General features: G+C 38.4%; 1 protein-coding gene across 1 annotated transcript; it reads left to right on the forward strand.

The window, feature by feature from the left end:
* The first annotated feature begins 12,965 nt into the window (after positions 1-12,965).
* MEMO1 (mediator of cell motility 1) lies at positions 12,966-26,924 on the forward strand. Its single transcript, XM_009873089.1, is given in 6 exon segments — positions 12,966-13,032; positions 14,872-14,984; positions 16,366-16,477; positions 18,768-18,844; positions 24,830-24,934; positions 26,232-26,924. Coding segments are annotated over 6 exon segments (606 nt in total). The 3' UTR covers positions 26,364-26,924.
* The last annotated feature ends 30 nt before the right edge of the window (positions 26,925-26,954 follow it).

Here is a 26,954-nt window from a genome sequence, read left to right on the forward strand (position 1 = left end):
TATCGCACTGAGGCGATGTGAGAGGACACGAACAGATTTCGGTAGTTTGGAGTCCTCTTGTGTTTTAATTTTTTTTTCCACTCTGAGAAAATACGGGGTTCCTGGGGTGTTTTGCCTGCTTAGAAGGCAGGTCATGAGGTTGATGTGGAAATAAGGATGTTTATTTCACTTCTTGTAGTTCAAGATGAGCTTCTGTCTTCCAGAGTGCTTTCTCTAGTAGTATTGAAAAGTTATAAAGCAGTAGTACAAAATGGGCCTTGTACATTTGAAAATTGCAGCATTTTGCAGAAAAAGAATAGAAGAAAGAGGTAGTGCTTTGGGAGAAGCTACTGCTCCCCTCACCTCCCCCAAAAAAGACAGAACTGTGTAATAATGGTTTGATAGCCCGTGTGTTTGGAAAAAAGTTTTTATTGGTTTTGGCATAGTACTCTGCTGTCATGGATAGAATGCACATTTTTGTTTTCAGAGCTGTTAATGAGATTTGTGAGGGTTGACATTTTACTGGCCTCCAAAGTAAAGACGATTACAAAACTGCAGGTGAACACGCTTAGATGAACAGGAGGCTGTCATAAAGAATAGTTGAAAGTGAGGGGTACAATCAATAAATAAATAGATGTATTCAGCATCCTAAACTGACATTTAAGAAGAACTAGACATGAAAAGTCATATGCTTCTCTTGGCTATAATAGGTGCAGTTTTCCCTCTCCCCCACAAATCAGTGAAGAAGGTATGAGGCAAGAATTGAAAGGGAAGAAAAATGCAGGAACAGAGGAAGAGGCAGTTTGTAAGATAAGTAGCTGGGCGTCAAATGGTGGGTAGGCAATTTCAAGACAACAATAGAGGGTGATTATTTTCCTTCCGAGTTAGATATTCCAAACATAGCTGTTGTGTCCATTACAAAACTGGTCTCAAATCTTCATCCAGTGCCCATAGGTTACAATGACCGTTTTTTCCACTGGTCTAGAAAGGCGGGTAGTACTCTGTTTACAGAAGTCAAACAAAATCATCTCAAAGGTACATATTTCAACGTGTGCAAAGACATCATAACATTGAAGCTTTGTGGTAATGCTTCCCAACTTGCTTGTGCTATTTGTATTTTCATTTATGAATAAGGCAGAAAAACGATTTGCGATGTGGAATGGCTAAATGACCTTGCACATAAATTTTATAGTTTGTTGATAGTTCATACCAAGTTATTACTGGATACTTGCAAATAAGAATTTTCTTTTTTCCCCCTCGATTAATTTAAGAGTCATATATTCTGTGTTTAGCTGTTTTAATTTTCTATAAAAATTCAGTGCATAATATTGTTACCCTGGTGAATCTGCCTGACTAGTTGCGCCGGTACTACTTGTCTGTAGTTGAACATCTGAAAACATGTTGCTCCCTTTGCTTTTGGGCAGACCTCTAGGTGTTGCTTACTGAGGAGGCGTGGGATGGTTGCCCAGACACTTAACACTGCATGAAAAAAACCTGAACTGAATCATGTTGTAACGAGTTGTGGTGACTGTAAGGACAAGTTAAACTACAGTGTGCATAGTGAGGGTGAGCAGGTGATGTTGCACAGGCTGGGGCTTTGGGAGCTGTGCTTTGTTTTCTGGTGTAGGTTTTCCTTAAACAAGACAAGAGCATTATCTCTGTCTCCTCCTACAGAACTATCTCGTGCCGATTACGTAGGATATGCGAGAGCAGGAATTCTCCCCATTCAGCAAAATGAGGACTACCCATTATTTGTTGCTTGGAAGCTAATTTTTGTGTGCCATTTAGCAGGGTTCACCAAAACTAGAGAGGAAACACATAGGGGCTGAGAGGGTGTTTGTTCACCATAGGTTTAACTTAAAATCTTCCTTTTAGGCCAAACTCAAATGCAGTTGCTATTTCGAGCTTGTAACATGGGCTTATTTCCTCAGTTTTGCTACTTGAAAGAAAGTAGATTTTACCATTGGCTTCAACCTGCACAGCTTCAAGGATGGAGCTGAGGCAGGGATTACAGTTTAAATTGTCATAGTTCTTCAGTGTGTTGCCGTGACTCTCTGAGGATTGTGTTGTCAAGTCCTCCTACCTACTCTCTTCGTGCTTACTGTCTCGGCCCAGAAGAGATTTGCTGGGTTATATATAAACCGGTTAGCATTTAAGCTTCGCGTTTCCTGAAAACTGCTCTCTTTCTGCACAGCTGAGTTTGATTACACAGGGCAAGCGGATGCCCTGTCTGAGACGGTAATGAGAAACGTGATTTGTGAAGAATGTGTTCAAAATCATGATGTCTCAAAGCATTTTAAAGAGGCTGTGTGAGGATGAGGTTTTTAGGTGGCAGTTTATCCTGAGGTGCCTGGTACCTGAGGGTAAAACGACAAAACATTCAGGATGATACATGGTGTCCTGTATCGGAGTGCAGGGATGACTGCAAAAGTAGAGCACCCGTTGCTATACTTAAAAGATTTGTATCTGTGAGTTCTGGATGTAGAAATCAGCCCCAGGAAGGAAAGGATGAAGTCAGCTGAGGGAGAAGAGGACAAAGGATGGGTCCAGAATGCAAGCCAGGTTTTGTGGCCATGGGGTATCCTTAAACTGAATTATGTGGTTCCTCTATGCTCTGAGAGTGGAAGCAGTATCAGAGGTGAAGCCACAGCCAAGTCAGAGGGAGCTACTACTCTTCCTGGAGGGTCAATGTAATGTATGTAAGAGAATGTATGGAAGAAATACCACTTCTTGTCTTTAGAGATGGTTCATTTCTGTGGGGCAGCAGTTGATTCAGCTGAAAGTAGACCCTCACTCCCCTATTTTCTCCAGCTATGGGGTACTCACTTGTTAGATTCTGCCTTGGAAAACATAAGTATGCACTACATTCTAGTGCAAATACATCACCTAATTGTACAATTAACATTTTAGAGCAGGTGAGACTGGCTGTGCGTTTATGCACATCCAGGCATGTTCACATGTTAGAATGTCATGTCTAAATATAAACTGTTATTGGAGGGAAAAATGAGGTCCCAGGCAGAAAGCTCACTGCTTCCTACTCAGTTGCTAAAGCTGAGGAGTGGGGAGGGGAAAATGGGCTTCATGGTGATGTTAGCATTTAATTTCCCATGTGCTCTTCATCCACAATGTGCTGCTGTAAAGGAAAACTTTAAAAGCAAGTTCCTTAAGAAGTTGCTTTCATTGAGTTCAATATGAAAAATGTGACTAAAATTATCATTATAGTTTTTTCTCTGAAATTCTCAATGTGGGGAAATTCACATTTGTTCCAAATCAGTCTGTGTAGCATCTTAATGGATTTTAGATGTGGACATTTATCTGGCAACAAACTAACAATTAAGTCTGATTGGTCAGTTTTTCCTCCTCCTACTTAGTGCTGAATATGGGAAGCTTTACAGCTGAGCTCCCAATCTGAAATAGTGCTGTGACCATTGCTGATAGTAGGCCACTGGTCTAAGTAACTTATTTTTTCAGTTGGAGATTTTGATCTATACTTCTGCTTTTAAAAAAGTTTAAAAAATTATATGTGACATGCCATTGCTTCTCTGGACTGGCAGCCTGGTGCATGGTGGCCACTAAAAACACGTGCAAACATGAGATAAAGGCATACCGTGCAAATAAAAGTATCACCCTGTTGCATTGCTGCAGTGGAGATGTTAAAAAAAAAAAAGTATCACTGTTGTGTGTTGAAAAATATTACACTCTTGATTTATTTTTGGAAGGAAGTCCCACTCCTGCTGGGCTAATTCAGGTGCCTAGTATCCACACCTCTGGATAAATTGATTTTGACCAGCAGGGGAAAGAGGAAGATAAAGGACAACTTGAGACAAAAATGGCATAATTTTCCATAACTTTGAATGCAGGACAGATGCATTCCTAGATACAAAAGGAGCAGCTGAAATGTTATGGGAATGACACACTGTATGGAGCACGACCTGTTTGCAAGACAGGGTGTGAATGCTCTCTCCTAACTTACTCCTCCATGTGAATAGATTGTGAAAGAACTGGGGAGTTCTGTGGGAAATGAGTCCATACATTCCTGAAATTAAAATACGCTTGAGTACATGTGCATCTCTTTTCCTGTATAGCATGCCATTACAAGTGTGGTGTCACAAATTAGGGCACTTAACATGGCTTATTCACTGTCAGCTGGCCTGCCTTGCCTGGCTTCTGGAAGTGCTAATTGAATACTGTACCAGTCTTTAGTAAAGCGTTTGATAAGGCTTTTTGTCTCAACTTTTCCCCAATCAGTGGCATGCTGATACAGACAAAACACAAAGGTTTTTAGCAGGCTATTCCAAATCACAGGTGTAAAATGAAATTGAGTGTATGAATGGCAGTACTATGTGATCTGAAAATTGCCCTGCAAAATGAGTTTGTCCTTGTATTAGGTGTGGCTTATTTGTGTTTTCTTTGACCAAACTGTAGTGGTCAGAGGTGCACTCTCTGGTGGCCTGTGCCAAGTCATTTGAACTGGGAGAACCTTAATTTCCATACACTTACTGATGCAAATGTGAGTTGGCAGCATAATTGCTGTGTCGCCATGAAAGGCCGTTTCATTTATTGTCTTCAAAGCTATTTTTTACGATGAGCCAAGTAAATGATCTGTCTCCACATAAATGTTTGAAGGGAGTTTAAACTTCATGGTACTCTTGTTTTCAGAGTTGATTTTCTGCTGCCCTGCCTTGTAAGTGAGAGAACCCCAAAGCAGATAGGCACTGACAGCTTGTTGCTACCAGTTGCAAGGATTAAGCTTTTAGGTTGTTTGGATGAGAAATGCCAGAACTTCTGAATAACTAGCTGTCATGGCCAGGGATGTTCAGACCTTGTCTGAAGGCTGAGGTCATCATGATGATGTCTAGTTCTGCTGGAAAGCATAGTACTTTGAAGAACTTATGCACATCAGGAAATAAATGAAAAGGCAGTTGTGTGCCATGAATGATCCGTTTAGAAATTATGTTTCTCTCAAAGTTGGCCACTATTTTAGCATGTTTGTGGTCTTTTCTGCTACTTTGTAGTCTGCAACAAGACCTGCATTAATGCTTTATTTACTGCCTTTGTACCAACTACTGGCTTTTCTGGTGCCAAAATACTCCCTGTTAGTAGCTCTTTGAGGTAGCCAGCTTCAATGTGCAATAGCAGTGTCATTCTGAGATGGTACAGCTTTTCTCACTTGCACACTCTGGGGCTTGGGGGCCCTGGAAAGTGACATGAAAGTGTCCATTTTAATGAATAACGATGTAGCCTCAGCATTTATGTGCTTGTTGGCAGTCTGGTGTGTTGTTAGACCGTGAATGCAAACGAGGGGTTGAGGAAGATGGTTGCTGTACCATAGAAGAGTATTTTTATGGAAGTGCTTAACTCTGGTGTGCCAAGAGCCCTGGCGTGTTCCCCAAAATTGGAGTAACTCATCACAGCTCATTGATAAATGTAATGCACAAGTAATGAATCGCTGTGTTGTTTGTGGATGGTCAGGGACAAATGGATCCAGGAAAAAAATGTAAAGAGCATGTGAGGGTCACTGAAATGAGAGAAAAGATTTGGCCTGATCTCTCTCGTAGTGAAAGGAGCTTTCTGCATAGCAGAATAACTAATGTACTGATCATGAAATCTTAATGCTGTGACATTAACTGGAGCATTGCAAATGAAGCTATTAAGTTAAGTTCTTACCTTGCAATCTGTGAGCAACTAATCATGGTGTTGCAAATTTATAAAGTATTTGCTTTACAATGTTAAATACTAAATGTACTGTTTCTCTCTCTTTTATCTTCTATTTTTTTGGGGAGAAAAGTGGATGTGTCATTGCTGGCTTTTTAAAAATTCGTCGTGGAACACAATATTAATACGCAGACTGTGTTATTTAACATTATATACTGCAAAAGGATACTGGAATAATTTAAAATACAATTTCTAGGCTATTATTTCTAGCTGGATCACTTAAATACAGTCAAAATCAAGATACTCCCAAGTAAAGAAAGGAGATTTAACTTTTACTGTACAATTGGAGTTGAAAAAACAACTTTATGTTTGGTGCAGTCTTGGTACTATTAAAATAAGCCTGCAAGTATCACTTAGCAAATACTTTCATGAATTCAGTTTCCATTTGACATATCTTAGAGTCAAAATCACTTTCTCAGAGCTATAAAGCAGGAGGCCATTTGTTTCCATCTTTTAATGACCTAATTGCTAAGATATTTTAAAAAGCTAGGTAGGTGCATGTAGGTTGATATTCGTAACAGGTGATGTTATAGTTTAATTATTTGTTTCCTAATAACTTTCAGAAAAGGAGATAATAGTGCTAGTAGAATACTGAAAAACTGGGACATGCAAGTGAGAACTGCCACCAAAGCAGATTTCGATGTTTCTGTTGTGTCTTCAGTTTTATTTCCCCCATTCAAGCATTACCTGCTGTTTTATGGTCATCTTACAATGTGTATAATAGGAGTTCATGTAGCATTGGTGCAATCTTTATTTGTATCTTTTATTTTTTCTCCTCAGTCCTATAGTTTGCATAAGTAATTTACTGCCTTGCTTATAGGCTGATTGCACAATTTCATCAGTATTCAGTATTGGAAGAGATGTACTAGCAGTAGAGAATGTACCCATCAACATGACTTGTTGGAAACTACTGCCTATTTCTGACAAGTCCTAGTCTTTGCATTGATAAAACTTGTTTATTAAAGGATTTTACTTTTGTTGCAGTTAGAAACACAGTGATTTTTTTTCAAGTGGGGCCTGTTTTCTTTAAAACAATCCTTATACTTTCTGCAGTTTTAACTAAGAAGAAAAACTAGTTAGTCCTCTGTTGTGTTTCAGGTTGGAGTTTGCCTGACAATTGAATGAAATGGTTTGGATTCACCTTCAAAGTTGTGGAGAGAGGAGTTCCAGTTATTAAACTAATTCTGTGCCAGCCCCCAAGGCTTCACTTGTTATTTACCTTGATTTTTATGACACCCTACAAGGGTAAAGACTTAATTCCTTCTTAGTACATATACTGTGATATTTACTAGAAGTATTGTTGAGGTGTAGACTTTTTCATCAATGGTAGTTAAAAGGAGCAAGACTGGGAAAACAATATTGGCTCCTGTAGGGTAGGGGACATGCTTAGAGAAGTGAAAGGTGGGGACTGCAGCCTTACTGTTCTCCAGCATTACCTGTGTTGCTGCAGGTGCTGTGCACATGCAACCAGGGAAGGCCTGAACAGTTTTCCCTAGTGCTGCTCTGAGTTTTGGTTGAGGCTTATGCTCTTCCAGTAAAAAGAGCATTCACTGAGACTGAGAATTCAAAGCAAGCACTGCATCTTCCCTACCAATCAGAAAAGGTAGGTTTTGCAGTAAAAATGGTGGCTGCTGGGACAGGAGCAAGTTCCCATTGTATTGTGTTGACCCTTGGCACTTCAGCCTCGTAGGATGGGGTGAGCTCGGCCATGGGAGGAAGGTGCTTAACCCACAAAGCTTGAACTGTGACAGCTGTCAATTGAGGTGATGAACGTAAGCATGTGATTACCAGATGTCTTTGTGTTATTACTCACTGGGTGACACTGGTGTGTGTTTAACATGGACGGATTCCTTCTTTCTATAGTAGGTTGTGAGGGTATAACGTTGATTGTAAAAATAATTTATTCTTTTAGGCAACATATTTGAATAAATGCTGCCTGTAGCTGCATCCATACATTTCTCTGGCGAAGACTTAGTCTCTACTTGCAATTATTTTTAATCTGGTGCGACGTCTGTGGGTTTCAAAACCAAAGCAGGATGTGAAATATCCACAGATAATGTCAGCATTCTTTAGTTACATACCTATATTTATACCCTTACTTCATAGAACTGAAATATAAATCATAATGTTATGTGGCTTCCATGAAGCTTCTATTTTGCCACCTAATCTTCCTTTAGTCAATAAAAGGCCTGATCTTACAGTTTTAATATTAAAGTGCATTGATTGTTGCATCCATAAGGCTTTCTGTCCTTCTGTCTGGGTTAGCCTTAAAAACACCGTTGCCAGCTTTCTCAAGCCGAGCTTGTCACCTGCAGCTTGAGGAGCAAGGACATCTCCTGCCTCTCACCACCAGGGCAGGAGGATACATGGGCGGCAGTGCCGTTCATCACCCATGCTTGTCAGCTTAGGAGGTGGATGTTTACCGCACTTACCTCAGTGGCTGTTTGCAAAGACTTTTTTCCAGTTTAGCTTAATTTACATATGAACAAAGCCCTTCATGAAGAAGTTGCTCATCTCCTATTATACAATTCCATATGGCAGAGCATGTCTACTGTGTTGATGTGGGTTTATTTATATTTTGTATATCCAATTCAAATATTTTGACATTAGCCTTAAGTATTGTCATGCTTGAGAAATTGGAAGAGGAACTTCTCTAAACACTTCAGCAAAAAGTTGATGCTAATTTAGTAACTAGAAAATCAGAGTTTTAGAATATCCTCTTTAAAGTGTTTGTAAGCATAGGAAGCTGCAGGTAGGCTGTACTACTGAGCTGCATTAAACAGCATCCACATGAACTATCAGTGGATGCTGTTTGATTTTTTTCTTTTTTCTTTTTTTTTTAGCTAAAAGGTCAGGCGTATATCTTGTACTCTGCATTCTCTCTGTTAGTCCTTTGGAGAGATTTGATTACATATTTTATTAAACCAGTACAAGTAAGTCCCAGTTGAAATGGAAACTTACATTGGGTTGGAGGCAATGATTTAAAAAGGCACCTTGTGGTTGCATTAAAGGGAAAAGTCTGATAGCAGATGTGTTACCTGGTCCTTAAGTAAACACTGACAGGAGTTTCATCCCTTGGGTCATACAGTTCTGTTATTTTGCTGCCTGTAAGAAAAAGTGTTTCTCACTTTGTCAGAGCATGTGTCTGTAATAGCAGATGAGGAAATCTTACTCAGCTACTTCACTGTGAGATGAGAAGTTTCTGAACAATTGCATGGAATTTTAGGAAATTACCAGCGATTCTGAACTTTGTCTTTAAACTGTTCAGCAAGTTACCTGATTTGTTTTAGCCAAAGACAAATCGCCTTAACCACCTTCTTAATCAAAAATCCTTGGTAAAGGAGGGATGGAGGAAGGCTAAGCACTGTGCCTTGCCAGGGAAGAGAGTTGCAAGGCTGTATCGCTTTGCTTGAGAGGTTCTGACCCTTCTGCTGCTGTGCAGCCTGTGGATCTCCTTTGAGGAGATGTTTTGTTTAAGTCTCTGGGTAGCAAGTGAAAAAACACACCACCCTATGTCCTCCTAAAGACCTTCATTCAGAAAGTATCTTTCTACATACTTTATACACTCCTCTATATACTTTATATACTCTTAAGTATATAAAAAATAAAAACAGTAAGACTATAATAGAGTACTGTTTTCTTAGTCTCCTCGTAGCTTAGAAATAGGATGGAAATAGAGATCTATTTATTTTTACTTAACTTCCCCAAGAGCCTCCATTTTCTAGGATGCTGTTATCTCTATTGCATGTCTCTGTGGCTTGTAATTTCCCTGAGTAACAGAAGCAGCAGAAAAAATAGTGTGGATTTTTGGTTTTGTTTTGTTTTTTTGGGGGCAATTTAATAATTTCACAAAGTCACTGTATCTCTGGAGTGGCAGTGGCTAATCAATGTCACTCTTCTGCTTTGATGAAGCTGTAGACAGCAGCTAAGGTATTTAAGGTGATTGTAGGCTCATGGAAATAACGTTGCACTAGTTCTCCATGTAGGGTTCTTTACAGTCACACAAGTTGTCCTTTTTTTTCATGAAACATAAATTTAAATTTTGTATAAAAAATAATGGCTTTGACACCCCTCTCCACCCCACTGGTTTTCTAGAGAAAGCTTTTTGACTATTACTGATGAATGACTGATTGGATTCTGCAGAAGTTGACATCTTCGCTCCAGTTCTCTGTAGTTTTTGTCAGCTATTTGGAGAGCTGTCAGTTTGGGATCTGGGCAGTTTGAAATGTAGCTGTGAAATAGATTTGGATATTTGGTTTTGACTTTTTCCTGGCGGTTGGTGGTTTTGCACATGTGTGGAAGATACAAAAATCTACAACGTACATGGTAGAAAAAGTGGCTCACTGCACCAGAAGCTCTGCTCAGATATGGTTCTGTCAAAAGCATAGTGTCAACTGAAAAGTGCATCTGTTTTTCTCTTTGATAGTATGTTAATTGTAACAATAAAAACAGAATGAGCTTTACTTAAAAGTTTGGTCTATGTTCTTTAATATAAAACATGTTGCTCTGTGTTTGCCAGACTTGCTTCTTCAGGAAGAGTTTTACATCAAAAAGTTGGGGGGTTTTGTGCTGGGAAATAACAAAAATGTGTGATTTTTAATGTTGTGTTTCTAGAATGTATGTTTATCACCTGTCAGCTAATTGAATTGAGAGTATTTGCCACTTCTCGAGGTACAGAATTTAGTTTAAAAAAAAAAAAAGTGAAATATTGGAGTGATCAATTATCAGTTAAAGTTGCCAAGAAGTTTATGTACTAGTAGTAGGTGTGGATTGATCATAAGGCATTAGTATAAGTATAGTGTCTTCTCACTATCTGCTTTTTCCTGTGTATTTACATTTTTTCTAGGTTACAGTATGCTTTATGTTTTGCTCTTAATCCTACTTGTCGTAATAAAGGGCTAAATACTGTAGCCATTGGCTATCATGTCAGTAAGCAAAGTCTTTGTATTGTATCATCTTCCTATATCAGGTGCTCTTGGTATAGGTCACCTTAACTTTTTACTTCTGAATTCTGCAAATATGGTTACCAATCATCTGTTAGCCTCTCTTTTGAAAGGAGCAGCCATCCTTTCTAATCATGAAATGGTTTATTGCTCTGTGGACTGATGCACACACAATAACTGTGTATTTGGGTGTGCAATAAGTTAACTTGGACTAGGAGGCTAAAACTCTGTAAACTTCAACGTTTTACAGTTGGGTCAAATTTACTTTTTTTTAATAAGGTTTTAATGAGGTTTGATGTCTAAGATAATCTTAAATCTGTTGGACTTTGTTAATTCTTGAGATTATTTTAGATTCTTTTATGGCTTCAGTATTTTCTTGTCTCTTTATAGGACCCCAACTGAATGCACAACTAGAAGGTTGGCTTTCTCAAGTACAATCCACAAAAAGACCTGCTAGAGCCATTATTGCACCGTAAGTTTGAAATCTGTTTTTGGTATATGTAATACTTAATGCTTCTTTATTTTGAGCAATTTTGAAAAATGGTGAAAGCCAGTATTTAGCTGAAAGGATTGTTACACGGTTTCTAAATAAGTATTTTGGGGACTGATAGCCTGTACTAAAAGTGCATTGTAAGTGCTGTCAGCTTAGAACAGGTTCATCTATTATAAATAAACAAGCAAAACCCCTCCAAACAAACAAAAAAAACCAACCTCAAACCAAAACAACAAAACAAACAAAACTCCAGCATCTACCCCAAATCAAAATTTACCCAAACTTGAAACAAAAAGTAATGAAATAACATTTAGCTATCCAAAATAGTTTACTTTTGTTATTTTGGTTTGGTTTTGTTTGAGGGTTTTTTGTTCATGGCAGAAATACGGATCATCTACACTATTTAGGTAGAATTCGATTTCCTCAAGATAGTTGAGACATAAAATAAGAAAAGTATGTTTGTTATTTATTATGAATTGGAAGGAAGCACTGGAAGAAGCACCTTAAATATGATGTTTTGACTGTGCTAACATAGCATTGGCATAACGTTTGAAGCATCCCATAATAATATTGAATGTGCAAAAGAAGTTTTCCCAAATCTGCCTTAGTCTTTCTCACAGGAATATCAGGAAAGAGGCCTTTCAGCTGCAGGTTAGGTAACCTGGGCTCTTTTTCTGGAGTTGCTGGAGGTCTTCCAAGGGTCTCGTCAGTAGTTTCATTAACCATGTCTTTCTTTTTTTCACATGTAACTGGGATGTGACTAATGATGTTTTTGTGAAACACTGAAGAAGCCTGTAGCGGAGGGAACCTTTCAGAAGGCTCTTTTGACACTGTCGAATAACACCTTGCCAGTTCACTAGGTCTTAGTCTCCGGTTTAAACTGTTAGCATCTATGTTAGTACCTTTCTGAGCTCTTACAAACAAGTGAGGCAAGTGATGCTGAAGTAGAACCTCAGGGTAATTTTGAGGATAACTTGCTACAGGTATCACTCTGTGGATGAATATGTGAGCATACATATATACAAATAAACTTAAAATCCTCCAGTGCTGTCAGTGGGCAACTTGTATCTTCAAACATCTTGTATGTCCCAGGACTTGCAACGCGTGTCATTCTCAGTATCGTTGTATAAAAAGACCATCTGTCAAGCTGTAGCTGTGTTGTTGTACCTCCTTGACTCAAAATAAAGGATGGCTGTTGACCTAGTGTCACGGGTGCTCCAGATGAGCTCCAGAGGTGCCGGGGCCCAAGCGCAGTGCAGCATGGGCACGGCCTTCTGCTGGGGCCGTGCTGCTGAGTGACCGTGAGCTGTTCTCCATTGCTTGGCCTGGGACTGTGGGGAATGAGCTTTCTCTGGCATTAATGCTTTCTGCAGTGTATACTGCATCTTCTCCTGTTTTTAAGTCTTGAAGGGAATGGCTTTTAAGATTTGAAGGTGATATTTGAAACAAGTAGTCAGAATAATAATGAGTGGTTTTGGAGTGCACCCAGGAATGCAGGTCAAGAAAAGCTCCAGGCCGGAATGACAGGAAATAACCCACTCTTAGCTTTATGCTGAGCTTCTGATAATACACAGTTGTGTAGTCTGCTTACAAGTATCTTTTACAAGTGATGAAAGGTGCTTTGGTCTAGAAGCTTACTAACTTTCAAATATCTGGTCACGTACATCTCTTGTACTGCAACAGTGTTCTTCAGCTCTTTCAGGAGTTGACTTTTGCATCGCTTCTACAATTTCTAGCTCATTGAGGACAAATAACTCTTAATAGCGGTATCAACATGTTTAAGGTGTTAAACAATATTTAACATGTTAACGTTTCCTACACTTTGATTTGCAGCCATGCAGGATATACCTATTGTGGATCTTGTGCAGCCCATGCTTACAAACAGGTGGATCCTAATATAACGTAAGTATTAAAGTTTTTCTTTACCTAACATAAGACAATGCCATTGCAATTCTCTGAGAAGCTGATTTTTTTTCATTTTTACACTTCAAAGTACTCAAATTTTAATTTTGTACTCTTTTAAGTCTTTTAAGCATCCTTCTGTTTTAATATCGTAAATGTTCAAATTGGTTGGATGTTGCAAAAGAAAAAAATAATGCAGTGTTGTTGAAACTGAAAATGTGAAGCAGTATTTTCAAAAATTATTCAGAATTATTCATAACTAAATTTTTGGAAGTCAGGGGTTAAAGGTGTTCTATTTTTATAGGTTTTATTTAGTTTTAAATATATTTTAATATTTGATCCTGATTCCACATTGGTTTTTCAGTGCAGGATTATGGGCTGAATGCTACCAGGATTTTCTTCTGCTGTGGAGAAAGTGACCAGTGTGTATATATATATATATATATAATATTTGAAGTTAGTGAAAGTTATTTGTTGTAATAATTGTAAATGGACTTGTATTTCTAACAGCACAACAGTTTTAAAAGAGAAAAATTAAAAGAACTCGACTGTAGTCTGTGCCTGCCTCTGAAAATCTGAAAGTTATTGTAGGCTAAAGGAATATAATTCTTATGTGTTCCACTGGCTGCAACATATTTTTTTTTAATAACAAAAATTGAAAACATCTCCAGTATTTACTCAAAGTATGTATTTTTCAGTGTTAAGACAAAAACTGTCTGCGTCTTATCAGTTGCTTATGAGATAACATGTTGTAATGCTCTCCAAAGACAATGGATTTGATTCTGTCTGAACTATTGTAAACAAAGTGAGGATAACTTACGATGTGACAGATAACTAGTTTCTCTAAAATTTCTAGAACAAGTTGCATTTCCCAGGTTCAGCGACATGGAGTCAATTGAACTTTCTGGAGCATTTGCTGTTTTTCCACATGGGATGTTTAGAATTCGTCTGTCAGCTGAAGTATTGCATGTTTGGATATTTTTCCTTTATGAGCTCTGTAAAAAGTTTTAGTATTTTAGCATAGCTTGCTGTAGCACTCCACGTGTAAGGAAAAAAATATATCTTTACTTGTCTCCTACCCCTTTAGTTCATTGTCAGAAAAAAATATATGATCCTGAATCTGAAAAGCTGAATTTCCTATAGTTTGTTTTGTTTTTTCTTTTCTTTAAGTCCTGTGGCAGGAGACCCTTAACATCTAATCAAGAGCCAGGAACTGAGGACCTGATGAAATAACATCATGATGACGAGTGAAAACTTGCAGTATCAGCTAAAGCTGTGAATGTGCAGGTCCAAGTCTCTGTTGTGGTGCAACAGCTGGCTAAAAACAGCATTTGAGAATGACTTAAATTTGAATTTGGTGAAATCTGAAGTAAGGCTAATCAAGTAAATAAAAGTAATGCTCTGAATAGATGATAAATCCATAATCCTCATCTGAGGGCACATACCTGTAGTTGTTGAAGGTGGTATGTAACTGGAGGTTGCGTTGGTCCAAGGAGAGAATCCAAAATTCTGTCCCGAGGGGCTATAACACATCATTCAGCCTCCAAATGAGTCCCGTCAGCCAGATCTCTAGCTGATGAGTGCCCTCTGATATAGAACCTGTGTAAGAGGTTAGGGCTACAGGAAGCGTTACTGAACTGATCTCATGATCGTTTCTGAGATACTGAGCAAGGCCAAGCCATGGACTGATCTGTGGTCTTGCACGCCACAGAGTAAACCTCTATTGGTAACCACTGCGAAGTGTCACTTTGTGCGGTTTTTTTAAACTTGCTGCTCTAAACCAAGTCTCTGTCCAATTGCAGTTGTCTAAATCGTGGGCTTTTGTGTTAATTGTTGTAGCCGAAAAATTTTCATTCTTGGGCCTTCCCATCACGTGCCCCTTTCCCGATGTGCACTTTCCAGTGTGGACATTTATAGAACACCTCTGTATGATCTCCGAATTGACCAAAAGAGTAAGTGCCTGATAAAGCTTACGTCTTGAAGATTGCTGAGGCTTGAGTATTAACTGTGGGGCTGCAGTGCTGAGGACTCTTGTTGTTGGGCACTTCATTGCTTTTAAGTGGCCTGCAAGTATAAACCTCCTTTTTTTTTTTTTTTTTGCAATGAAGGCTAATGTCTGAAAGGTCCTGGTGGTTGCAGAAATTGCTGTATTATAACCTTAATGTCTCTCTTGCTCCTGCAAGTAAACAATTCTCAATCTTTGATTGTCTTTTCCATTATGAGTGTGTGCCTCTCGACAAGTGATCTTTAAGAGGGATCTCAAAATTGTACAGTGTCACATTTGAATAATAGCCCACTACACACCTACTCCCTTATTCTGTGAAGTGTTCTGTCTGCCAAAAAAGATAGTGCTTTGGTTGGCTGGAGTTTATTTCTGATAGAGGAATAATAAAAAGAACAAAAAGCTGCTTTTATTTGAATGTATTATTGCATGCAATTTATTTTGTAACTGAGTACTTAGAGAAATTAAAACCTTAGTCTTTCAGACTATGCTTAAAGGTGCACTGAAGATGAATTTGATTTTTTGACTTTCATGTGTTTTGAGTGTCTTTTTGAGACAGGCTAATTAACTCAGATGTATTGTTATTTTGTCATTACTCTGACTAAGCAAGCTAGTTCAGGCTTTCTCTGTAATGCCTGCAGAGTTTCCATAGGTAAAAAATGTTTTGTTTTCTGTAGAACTCCTTTATGGAGTGGTGGAGGAGGCACAGCACTACATCAAATTCTTGATCCAGTGGAGAGTTTTCAAAGTGTAGAGATAACTCTGCATACCACCAAGTGCACTTAAGAGTAGAAAAGATGACTTATAAATGTGGATTACTTAATCAGTTTTTGCAGTCTCCAGATTTCATGATTCAGTTAATAATAAATTGTATTAAATAGTAACACATCCAGCAATGGCTCAGCTGATCAGCAATTTGTATGTTTTTTAAAAAATGTATGATCACGTAACTTGTGAAAATAAGAATTCAGTGACTTGGCAGATGCATGCGTATTTTCAGATGTGTTTTATTTGTGTTACTCAAATTTTGTATCGTAACTGAATATATTTCTCAATATACTAACGAGGTCACTGATTTAACACACTTATTTGGTAAACTGAATCAATGATGTTTGTATCTTAATGACTTGAACATAATTTTAATCCTGAATTTATTTAAAAACAAGTGGCTTATGATGACAGCCCTTGGAAGCAAGTAAGTTGTTACAGTGTGCTTGCTCTGATAAAGATGCACTGCAGCTTACTTTAAAGTGCTTTTGGGGGTTAATGGGATTTTTATATTTTTTTCTTTTTTGGTAAAGTAGTAAAAATTAATCTTTAATTCGTTTCAGTTTATGGAGAATTGTGGAAGACTGGAATGTTTGAGCGTATGTCCCTACAGACAGATGAAGATGAACACAGTATTGAAATGCATTTGCCTTATACTGCTAAAGCCATGGAAAGGTACTAGGACTAATTACTACCTCTGCAAGAAGGACCATTATATGTGTTAAATGTTCAAACTACATGTGGTGTAGGAAGGAATATTACCCTTTATGGTGTATAATACCCTATAGGGTGTATAAAGCTTGCACTCCTCCAACCTCAGATAAAAAATTTGTGGAGGAGAGGATCAGAGACTAGGATTAATTATTGTAATAGAAACTGTGAGTGGAGCAAACACCTGAATGATGAAATTGTAACACTCCTTATAAACAAGTTTTTATGTTTATATTCACTTAACAGGATTTAATAGAGTTAATATTAGACATGCTTGCATGAATCTTTCTCAATAGATGTTTTGGTTTTTTTTATTTTCATTTTTGCAAGGCATCCCTGAAAGAAGTTCAAATACTAATAGGCATTTTCTGTGGGATTTTAAGTTTGTTTGGAGCCTTAATACTAAATTTGAAATCAGGGTTCTGTTTACGCCTGGTATTTCAGATGAGTACTTGGAGTAATTTTTCTTTAAAGTTGATAATTTTTTGTCAATTCGTGGTGGTGGCTTTTTTCCTCTGTCTTTTTGATTTTATTTTTTTTTTTAACTTTTATTCCATAGTATTTGTAATTTTCCGTGGAGTTTCAGTATACAGCTGGGTGCTGTCCTGAGCATCTTACATATATGTTGGAAAATTACCCAACATTTGTGCAGCATCTATACAGGGATAGTTTAATTCTTACCTTATGGCTGGTTTCTTGTGTCTTTTCCTTTTGTTTGCCTGGTATTTTGACTGTGCAGCAAAGATAAGCACTGGGTGGGGGGGCAGGGGCTTGCCTTCTGAAATCCACATAGTTTTAGGTTCTAAAACAACTTCCTAGTATGACAGTACTTAACTGTATCTTCAGTTCAATAAATCTTCAATTCAAAGACATTCTGCAATTTCAGTTAGCGAGCCCTGAAAAAACTTCAGCTGTTACTTGAATTACAACCTCTTTTCTTTTGCTTGTAAGCCATAAGGATGAGTTTACTATTATTCCTGTGTTGGTCGGAGCACTGAGTGAGTCAAAAGAGCAGGAATTTGGAAAACTCTTCAGTAAATACCTAGCTGATCCTAGTAACCTCTTTGTGGTTTCTTCTGACTTTTGCCATTGGGGTAAGTTTCACATCTCATTATATAGCAGTATGATGAATAATGTGTAGTGATTTTCAAATGATGTATTTTATTAAGCATTGAACGTTTTAACTTCTGGTAAATGTATCTTTGAAATTAAAAAAAAAATACTTTCCCAGCTTTACAAAGGCATTTAAGTCTGGATCAATAGGTAAAAAATATTCAGGTGGTGATGTGTTTTCAGTGTAGTGGAGGAAATAAATGGTGAAGGTGTATATGCATCTCTCTACTGTTGCAGTGAACTAAGTGTCTGAAGGTTCTTGCTCTTTTTGCTCTTCTTTTAAGCACCTCAAAACAACTTGCAAAACTGATTAGCTAAAAATTCACTGGACATGGCAACATCCCTCTGATGGAAATAAGTTCTGTATGTTTTACTGCTGGGTAAGATAGCAGATGGAGTATTTATGCCAATTCACCAGAGCTATCCCAGTTCATCTTGGTGGCTATAAAGACTCCAGAAGCCTCGACTTCTGTCCTACTTTAACACTTTATTTTTCTTTTAAGCGTGGCAATACCTGGAAAAGGGACTGGTGCAGAAAGATATGTTTTATGTTACACAACAGACCTTCTTCCTGTTTTTTTTTCATTGTCATCTTTGGAAAACTTACGTAATTAAATGCATATTTTACTCATCTTTGAATTGTGGAGTAGGTGGAAATATGTAAGAATGACCTGGGTTCTGTTGTGGCTAATGAACCATCTAGAGCTATTCATTGAATGATCATGAACTTTTTCTTTTAACCTTCATGTACTGTGGGTATTGTTGTGCCAGCGGAAGTAGCCTGATTTCCAGGGCTGACTTGTCAAGAGGGATAGCAAAATGAAATGTTGCTGTACTTTTTAATTTGTAGAATTGGATTCCAAGGCAATAAGAGGCAATTAATAAGTGATGCTGCAGTGTCAGTTCTACACAGTAGGTTTTTCTTTAGGATTATTGCTGCCCGTCACATATTTTTCTACTTTGCTTCTGGGCTGCTGCTTTGATGATTGCCCTAGAATTTCCTCAGTGGAGCTAAAAAATATAAAATAAATGAAGATTACTACTTTACAAGTATTATAATTTCAATTATTTAGTAAGTACTAGGGAGTGTTTTAGCTACGATTTTTCCTTTTTTTATTTTATACATGATTTTTGTTTCAAGGTCAGAGGTTCCGTTACAGTTACTATGATGAATCCCAAGGAGAAATTTATAGATCCATTGAGCACCTAGATAAAATGGTAAGTTTTCAGATTTGGTGGAACTAACTAACAAATTTCTCCTGTACATTACATTTGTTTGAACACTTTAGAAATTTCTCTAACAAAATATTATAGATTAGCTATTTTATTGAATGTATACCTTTTCGTTTGTTTACCACAATAAGAACTTGGCTGTTGTTTTTGGCTAGTATCCTCCATTTTACTGACTGCACACAGTATATTGTGGGTATGGTCTAGTAAGCATAATTTATAAGAATAAATGCATGTTTGCCTACCTAAAATGCACCAGAGTAATGTAATTCCCATCCACGTACCCTCCTATATTTGGGGTTTTTTTTGAGAAGCAATAAGAATTATTAATAGAATATTGTGTTAGTTCAAGCTTGATAGCTACAATACCTGCGTATTGAAACAGCGTTGTGATTATGCTCAGGGTTTCAGCAACATCCGTTCTGAGGAGGAAAGGCTGCAGGGGTTTGTGCTGGTCAGGAAAACGAAAGTCACTGGTTCCTTGCAAGCAGACTTTCCCCTGCCCCTTACTCTGCAGCAGGTGGTGGTGAAAAGCAGGAGAGCATACCTCATTGCGGATTTGGAAAGCAGCTGCAAGGAATGCTAAATTCATAAGGAGCGTGATGCCAATTAGGATGCATTTTCTTTGCAGTCCCAGGAGTCAAGGATTTCTTTTTAAATGAAAAAATCATGTGAATGTTCAAGCCTGTAGTTAAGGCACAGAATAGAAGCAGTTCTTCTGGAAATATGTAACCTTCATATTTGTTTTAAAACTGCTCAGATCATTTATGTAATTTCTGTAACATCTGTTAGAAGAGAGAACTGTTGTTATTCAAGGCATGTTATTTTCCTTGTCTTGAAGGAGTAAAACCTATCTGCTGGAGAGATCTCTGGAGTTTTTTGCTTTGTGTACCCATACTAAACGGTTTGGTTTTCCACAATTCATTGCTTGAATGAAAAACAGTAAATAATTTCCTTCATTCTATTTATCCCAATTTTTAATACTTGCTGTCCATTTAGAGGTTGCTCTGTAAAGACAAGTGTTTTTCTACAGAGTCCCAGAATTTCCAGCTCTGAGTGTTTTTACAGGAGAGCTGATTAAGGTGCATTAGCAAACATTAGTTTCCCCTTGTTAATTTCTGTGGTGAAAGCTTGTAGAAAGACTAGACTTTGGTATTTAATTACTCCTAGTGAATACAGTGCTGCACCTGCTCTTTCATTTGGTAGTTATTCAGCCAACGGGAACTGACATTTTTTTCTAACTTTGAAAATTATGTCTACTGTTTAATAAATATGAATACACTTATTCACTCTTAAATTTAACTGGAAAAATTAACATGCTATGAAACAGTATACTGTGGTGATTTTTCCCCTGTTTATATCATGCTGTATGGGAACACATGACTCCATATTCAAACTCTGTATGGTGTGCATTTTGCTTTCAGTGAATTTCAGAAATTTCTTTTCACCGGTATTGTGGTTACACTTGGGACACTATCTGCAGTGCCAAAAACATCTCCCTTTCACATTTCTCCAGCTTGTGGAAGGAGTTTATACCATTTTGTACCCCCCCCCGCCACCAGCTACTTCTTGTTTCCTTGGATAGGTATTGAATTTCTTAATATCATTTGGCACACTAAAGAAACTTGTGTTGTAACCACTAGGCCTCTCCACAGAGCAAATAGCATTAAGATAGAGACAAAGCTGTACTAAAACCATCAGAGGTTTTAACCTCTGATACTACTCGCCAAATAATTTTTTTGGACCTAACTAGGAAAGCAGTTGGCTGGGCACTTTGTAAGCTTGAAGATATTCTGGATTAAGGTGAAATTACTTTCTCTTACAAATGCCCTTGTGGGCCTCCCTTGTGGGAGGACGATGATCTCTTTAGACTGGACCTTAAGTACAGATGCATGATGAATTTCCTGCCTGGTGCATAAACAGCGCTCGACAGTTTGGGCATTGAAGATTTACTAACCTGATAACCGTTGTGAGAAATTTTATTTGCTGTGATTTTAAGTTATAGCCCTTAGACTCCAGCTCGAGTAAAAATGCGGAGTATTAAATATTGCTAGGCAGACATTGGTTTCTCCATGGTAACTCTTAATGGGGTGCCACAGTGCACCTTGTGAAGTGATAGTGAAAGGAATAAAGTGCCCCATGGTTAATAGATGTACCTTAGGGGAACAATCCTTGAATGAAAAGTTATAACTGAGCAGCTGATGTGCATAATTTGTCTGTATATCATCACCTGATGCCTACCATGTTTCTTGAATAAAAGTAGGGGGTTATTCTGTAAGACATCATTAAACAGTAATTATTATTTGATTATGGCTAGCCAGAAAATGCCGACTGCTCACTTCAATCTCATTTTGTATTTATTTGTGAAACCTTATACCTAATTTGGATCAAGAGGAGGATTTTGTTACCCTGAGTGCTGAAGCGGGACAATAGTGCAGGCGCTGAGAAGAGCTGTGTGGCAGTTGTGTGCCAGCACAGCTGGCAGTTGTGGTGTAGGAGCCCTGCACAGCACAGGTGCCTTCTCAGGTGGCTTCTGCAGTGCCACAGAGATGTTACCAGCACTGCCACAGTGCTCTGGCCTGGGAAGGCTTCTTTGCCTGGGCATAATGGAAGACCATGATTCTGCCTAGGTGCCCAGCTCCCTGCTCTCTCTGCTGTGCCCAGCCAGTAATTTTCCTGTTGGTTGTTTATCTTCCAGTCTGAGTGACTCAACGCATGCAAAGGTAGTCAGACTGGCTAAGACAACGTTTTTCTTCTTCCGTATGTGCGCTACTTAGTCTATAGTTCTCAAAATGTGAAGAAGTAGCTCAAGTAATGGATTGCAAACTTAAATTTGACCAGTCAAAGGATTACTGAAGTGTAGTATAAAATAGCACTGTGGCTTAATTTGGTTTTTTGGTTGGTGTGGGTTTTTTTGTGTGTATGTGTGGTTTTGGGGCTCTTTTTTTTTTTTTCCCTAAGGTTGCAGTTACTTGATCCTATAGCAGATGATATTTAAGAATGTAACTGCTTTTAATCGCATTAAGGGCACTGTGCTAAGACATCGTAGATGCCCTTTACAGTATCTGGTTAACTGAGATATGCAGTTTCTGTGTGGTGCCATAATAACCATGTGATAAGCTGCAGAACTATATGATGGTTTGCATTTTTTATCATGTGGGTTTTAGTATGTATGTTAACTACTCTAAACCATGCCTGGCTGAGTTATTTTAAACACTGAAAATGATTAGCTTCATACTTCTGCTTTTTAGGAAAATAAAACACAGCCTGACCCAAACGTTTCCTTTGTTCCTCAACACCATTTTAGACTGAGAAGCAATCTTGGTAGTCTTTGCTCCTCTGCCACAACGATTTTTAAATCCAAAAGACCGAGAAGTTCAATACAGCTGAAAGCATAAAGGATATGTGTTAATATCCGTTTCCTATGGATTTTTTTCAATCTGTGATGTATGGAGCTCTGTTAGCATTTGCTGGGATGAACTGCATAGCTCAAAATGTTCTGCAGTGCTGAACTGTGCATTGAAACAAGCTTACTAGGCATTCTGATAAATCCATGTCCATTCATTGGAAACAAATGCTCAAATGCCTCTGCCTGGTATGTTTCAGCGACTTAGAGCTATAAAATGAGTCTCTTGATGGAGCAGCCATTTTCATGTTTTAAAAACTCATAAAAGGGTTTACAGATGGATAAAATGTATTCTTATGAGCTGTTCAGTATCTGAATAAGTGCCTGTTAAGTTTTGCTTGAGCGTGTAGTTGTTTGGTTCTGCTTTTTTTAGATGTGTCCTGACATGTACAACGTAAAAGTAAATGGATGTTTTGAAGACATGCTGCCTAAACTTTAGAAATACAATGGTATCTATGTAATCACTGCTAGCTAGAGAATAGTTACCCTTATTTTTTTGGCACTCATTTAGTTCTGTAGATCTGGAGTGAGTAACAGCTGTAATTACTGGCCAGGAGTCCAGACACCCTCTCCATGATCCTGGAAGAACTGAGGTCTTGCCAGCAATTGATCAGCATAGTTTGTTTTTGTTTTTTCTGTAAAATTTTATTTCTTTATGAATTCCTCTTATGTCTGTTTTTAATTAAAAGTACATAAAGGTGGTGGTTATGGTTGCTGTTTTCTAATCCTCCCTGCCTCTCCTGGGAATCTCCAGCTCCTTCGTTGTAAGCTGTGATGCAGTCTGAGTAATTAGCGTATCTGCCAGATCAGCCAACGCCCTTGCAGAGTATTTCAAGAGGTTTCACTCCTTACGTGGAGACTTCAGACAGACTGACTGCTTCCTGCATTGTGATTTCTCCTTTTATTACCCAAAAGCAGGAGAAGGGGCTAGGACAATTGCAGAAACCTTAGGAGACTTTCTCTCCCCTGCGATACCAACCTTTTCCAGTCCTTAAGGAAAATCTTCCTGTTTCATCAACTACAAGGCCCCACCTGGAGTACTGCGTCCAGTTCTGGAGCCCACAGTACAAAAAGGACATGGATCTGCTGGAGCGGGCCAGAGGAGGGGCACAAAGATGATTAGAGGGCTGGAGCACCTCTGCTGTGAAGACAGGCTGAGGAAGCTGGGGTTATTCAGCTTGGAGAAGGGAAGACTCCGGAGTGGCCTAATAGTGACCTTCCAGTACATGAAGGAGCACTACAGGAAAGCTGGAGAAGGGCTTTTTACAAGGGTTTGTTGTGATAGGACAAGGGGCAATGGCCTAAAACTGAAAGAGGGTAGATTTATGTTAGATATTAGAAAGAAATTCTTCACCGTAAGAGTGGTGAAGCACTGGAATAGGATGCCAAGGAAGTCGTGAATGCCCCATCCCTGGAAGTGTTTGAGGCCAGGCTTGATAGAGCTTTGAGCAACCTGGGCTAGCAGGGGAGTTGGAACTAGATGATCTTCAAGGTCACTTAACCATTTTATGATTCTATGTAAGAAGCACAGCTATATGCCTTACAGAATTAGTAAGTGTCTGGAGCTCATTTACCTGGTGATGGGAATTAATCACTTTCAGAGGAAGGAAAACCACAGGAGGATGGAGTTTAAGACAGGCAAAATAGCAAAGGCATGATAAACCTCAGATAATAATTGATTTAGCCTTGCTTTAGTCTACTTTCATTGTATTTGATGTGTTCTGTGGGATGGGGTTAAGAGTAGGCTGTATCTGGAGTTGTAGGATGCTTTTTGCTCTTGAGAATGCCAATGTCTGTATACGTGGAAGGCTTTGTTTTCCATACATGTGCTGCTTTTCATAGTATGATCCCATGGAATCACGGGTCTCACTGTGGATAGAAAAAAGGATTTCTATATGTGACTACCTCATGTAAAGTGAAAGCAGCATCTCTTGGCTGTTGCATTTTTGTCACGCACCAACCTCCTAATGCGTTAGAGATGTTCTGGATCTGCTTTTTATGCTCTGAGGAGATGGCCTGTCCCCAGATCAACCGCCTTGCATGCCTCGTGTCTAGCATACGTTACACTTGCTACATGCTTGAGTTGCCATTGTGCATGTTGATGAATGATTTGGGTAGGGTTTTGGGACTTCCAGAAGTCCCAGTCAAGTGCTCATCCCTGAGCTCTGTTACCAGGGAGAGGAGGTGGCGGCAAAACTTCTCCTTGCTTTGCCCTTTTGGTACATTTGTCTGGTTATTGCTGTACAGTATTTCCTACGGAAATAGGGCTCCCTTGGAGGTGGGGATCAGCTAGTCTGCAGGAGGAGCTTTTTTTAAGACAAGGTTCACTGGCATTTGCAAGGATAGCTGCACGTATCTGTGGATCACTGACAGCTTTGGAAGAGCTCCTGGACTTTTAGCTTGGCAAAGGATGGCACCAAGATGACTACGAGCTAGAGCTCACATGCTAAGATTCCTGATACCCTCGATAAAAAGTAGAGTTTTTTCCTATGTTGTCATAAATAGGTGATGTGTAAACACTTGCTTATGAATGGGTGAAGTAATAATTGCTATTGATTCTTTTTCAGGGTATGAGCATTATAGAGCAGCTAGATCCTGTATCTTTTAGCAACTACTTGAAGAAATACCATAATACAATATGTGGAAGACATCCTATTGGCGTATTATTAAACGTAAGTAACTTTTGATTTGTTGAAAAATGTGGCTTTTAGCAAAATGCCTTCATTTGTTTTAAACACTGCTTTTCTGGAGTATTCTTTACTTCTAAAATAGCAATTTTAGAATAAATTTATTTTTGCAAGTGTTCTCATTTTGATCTCCAATGTCTATGTATTGAACATAGACAAATATAAGCTCTTACAAGGGCTGAGAGGTTTCAGCTCCGTAAGGGAGATGAGGTACCATATTCCTTTTGAATTTCCATGAAATATAATCATTCACTTTCTTTCGGCCATAAATAAATCTCCCCAAAAGTAGGACGTACTTACTCTTTTGAATCAGTACTTACAAACATGTATATAATATTTTCTTCTGTATTGCTGTTAACTAGCTATTTTGAGTACCTTGTGATGTTTGACAGTGTTTTGGAGTTTTGCAAATATGATGAGAGGTTGCCTCTGTAAGTATTAGGGCTGTGCACTGTTAACTCATAAATTAATGGCAATTAGAATTCAGATTAGCTGGTGCTTTCTGGTTACTGTATTCTGCTTTGATGATGCAGTGCAGATGTAAAACTGGCTTAACTTAGTTGTCTAAATTGGGTCACAGCTGCTTTACAGCAATGCTGGAGTGCTGCAAATTTCTCATATTGCTTGAGTGAATCTCACTGTATTTTTACTGTCATTCAAATCTAACAGGAAGCATGTTAACCTTTTTAAAAGTGAAAACTTAATTCACTGAAAATGTAGTCTCTATGGAGAACATATAAAGGAGCCTTTTAAAGTGGGATCTATAAAAGTTTGTATGAGCAATACTGATGTTGGGGATGCGCATAGCAAAATGCAGTACTATAACTCTGCAAAAATATCCAACACTCAACCTCAGATAATGTGAATCTGAGCTAACTTCTGTTGGTTCACTTCTGCCAATTGTCACACTTCAATAAATTATCTTGGTACATTCTTTTCCCTTAATGGAAGAAATACCATCTAGAAGATGTTAGCAGTGTTGGGTTCTTTTTCTGTTGCATTTGTGTTTCTGTATAAATGCCCTGTGGAACTGGAAGCATTGTTTCTAAAGGAGCTGTTTTGAACGGTTGTTTCAAAACTGCATGAAGGTACATAGCACAGTAGGTGGGAATATCAAGGAACGAAATGGCATGGAAATGGGTTGGATCCACAAATTACTTGGAGGCACTTAGATTAATAGGATAGACGGTGCAAGGACTCCTGGGGAGGGGACATGAGATCCAGAAAACACTGTCATTTTAATGCTACCTTTTTTAAAACAGCTTTTTTTTTCTCTCTTCAGGCTATCAATGAGCTCCAGAAGAATGGAATGAATATGAGCTTTTCGTTTTTGAATTATGCTCAGTCAAGCCAGTGTCGAAACTGGCAGGACAGCTCAGTGAGTTACGCAGCTGCAGCACTTATGGTCCCTTGAACCGCTGAATGCTGAGGGATGGCACCTGCACACACTCTGTATACGGGGTCCCAGCCTAGCCCTTACAAAGATACAGTCCCTGGTCTTTGGATATTCTGAAACCTCAAACTAATAGAACTCTCTTCTTTTCTAGTAGGTGTAGTCCTTCCTTAGTTTCAACTCATTTAAAAATGCTTTCTTGTTTAGGACAATGGAAGGAAGGCTGGTATGGAAACATTTTGTGATTTCTTTTTTTTAATTATTATTATTTTTTTTTAAGATAATGGCTATGGAGGCATGGTGGCTGACAGTCCTTATGAATACAACATGTAAAGCATTTACCATATCCTAAATTTGCACTCTTTGCAGACCTGTGCACATGTACTCAGCTTTCAGAATAGTTTTGCAAGTTGTAAACGGAAAAAGGGGTGGAAGCTTTTTAAAAAAAAAAAAAGGAAAACAACGCATTTATAAATGATCCTGTATTAGAATATAATAAAACTCCAGTATAGTCAGTTACTACCCGTGATGTACAACAGATACCTTCTATTTTAGTTGCTAATAAAGGGCTACACAAACCAATATAGTCTGATTTAAACTTATTGCTTTGTC

The sequence above is a fragment of the Apaloderma vittatum genome, unplaced genomic scaffold, assembly GCF_000703405.1.
Source record: "Apaloderma vittatum isolate BGI_N311 unplaced genomic scaffold, ASM70340v1 scaffold18667, whole genome shotgun sequence".
NCBI classification, from domain to species: domain Eukaryota; kingdom Metazoa; phylum Chordata; class Aves; order Trogoniformes; family Trogonidae; genus Apaloderma; species Apaloderma vittatum.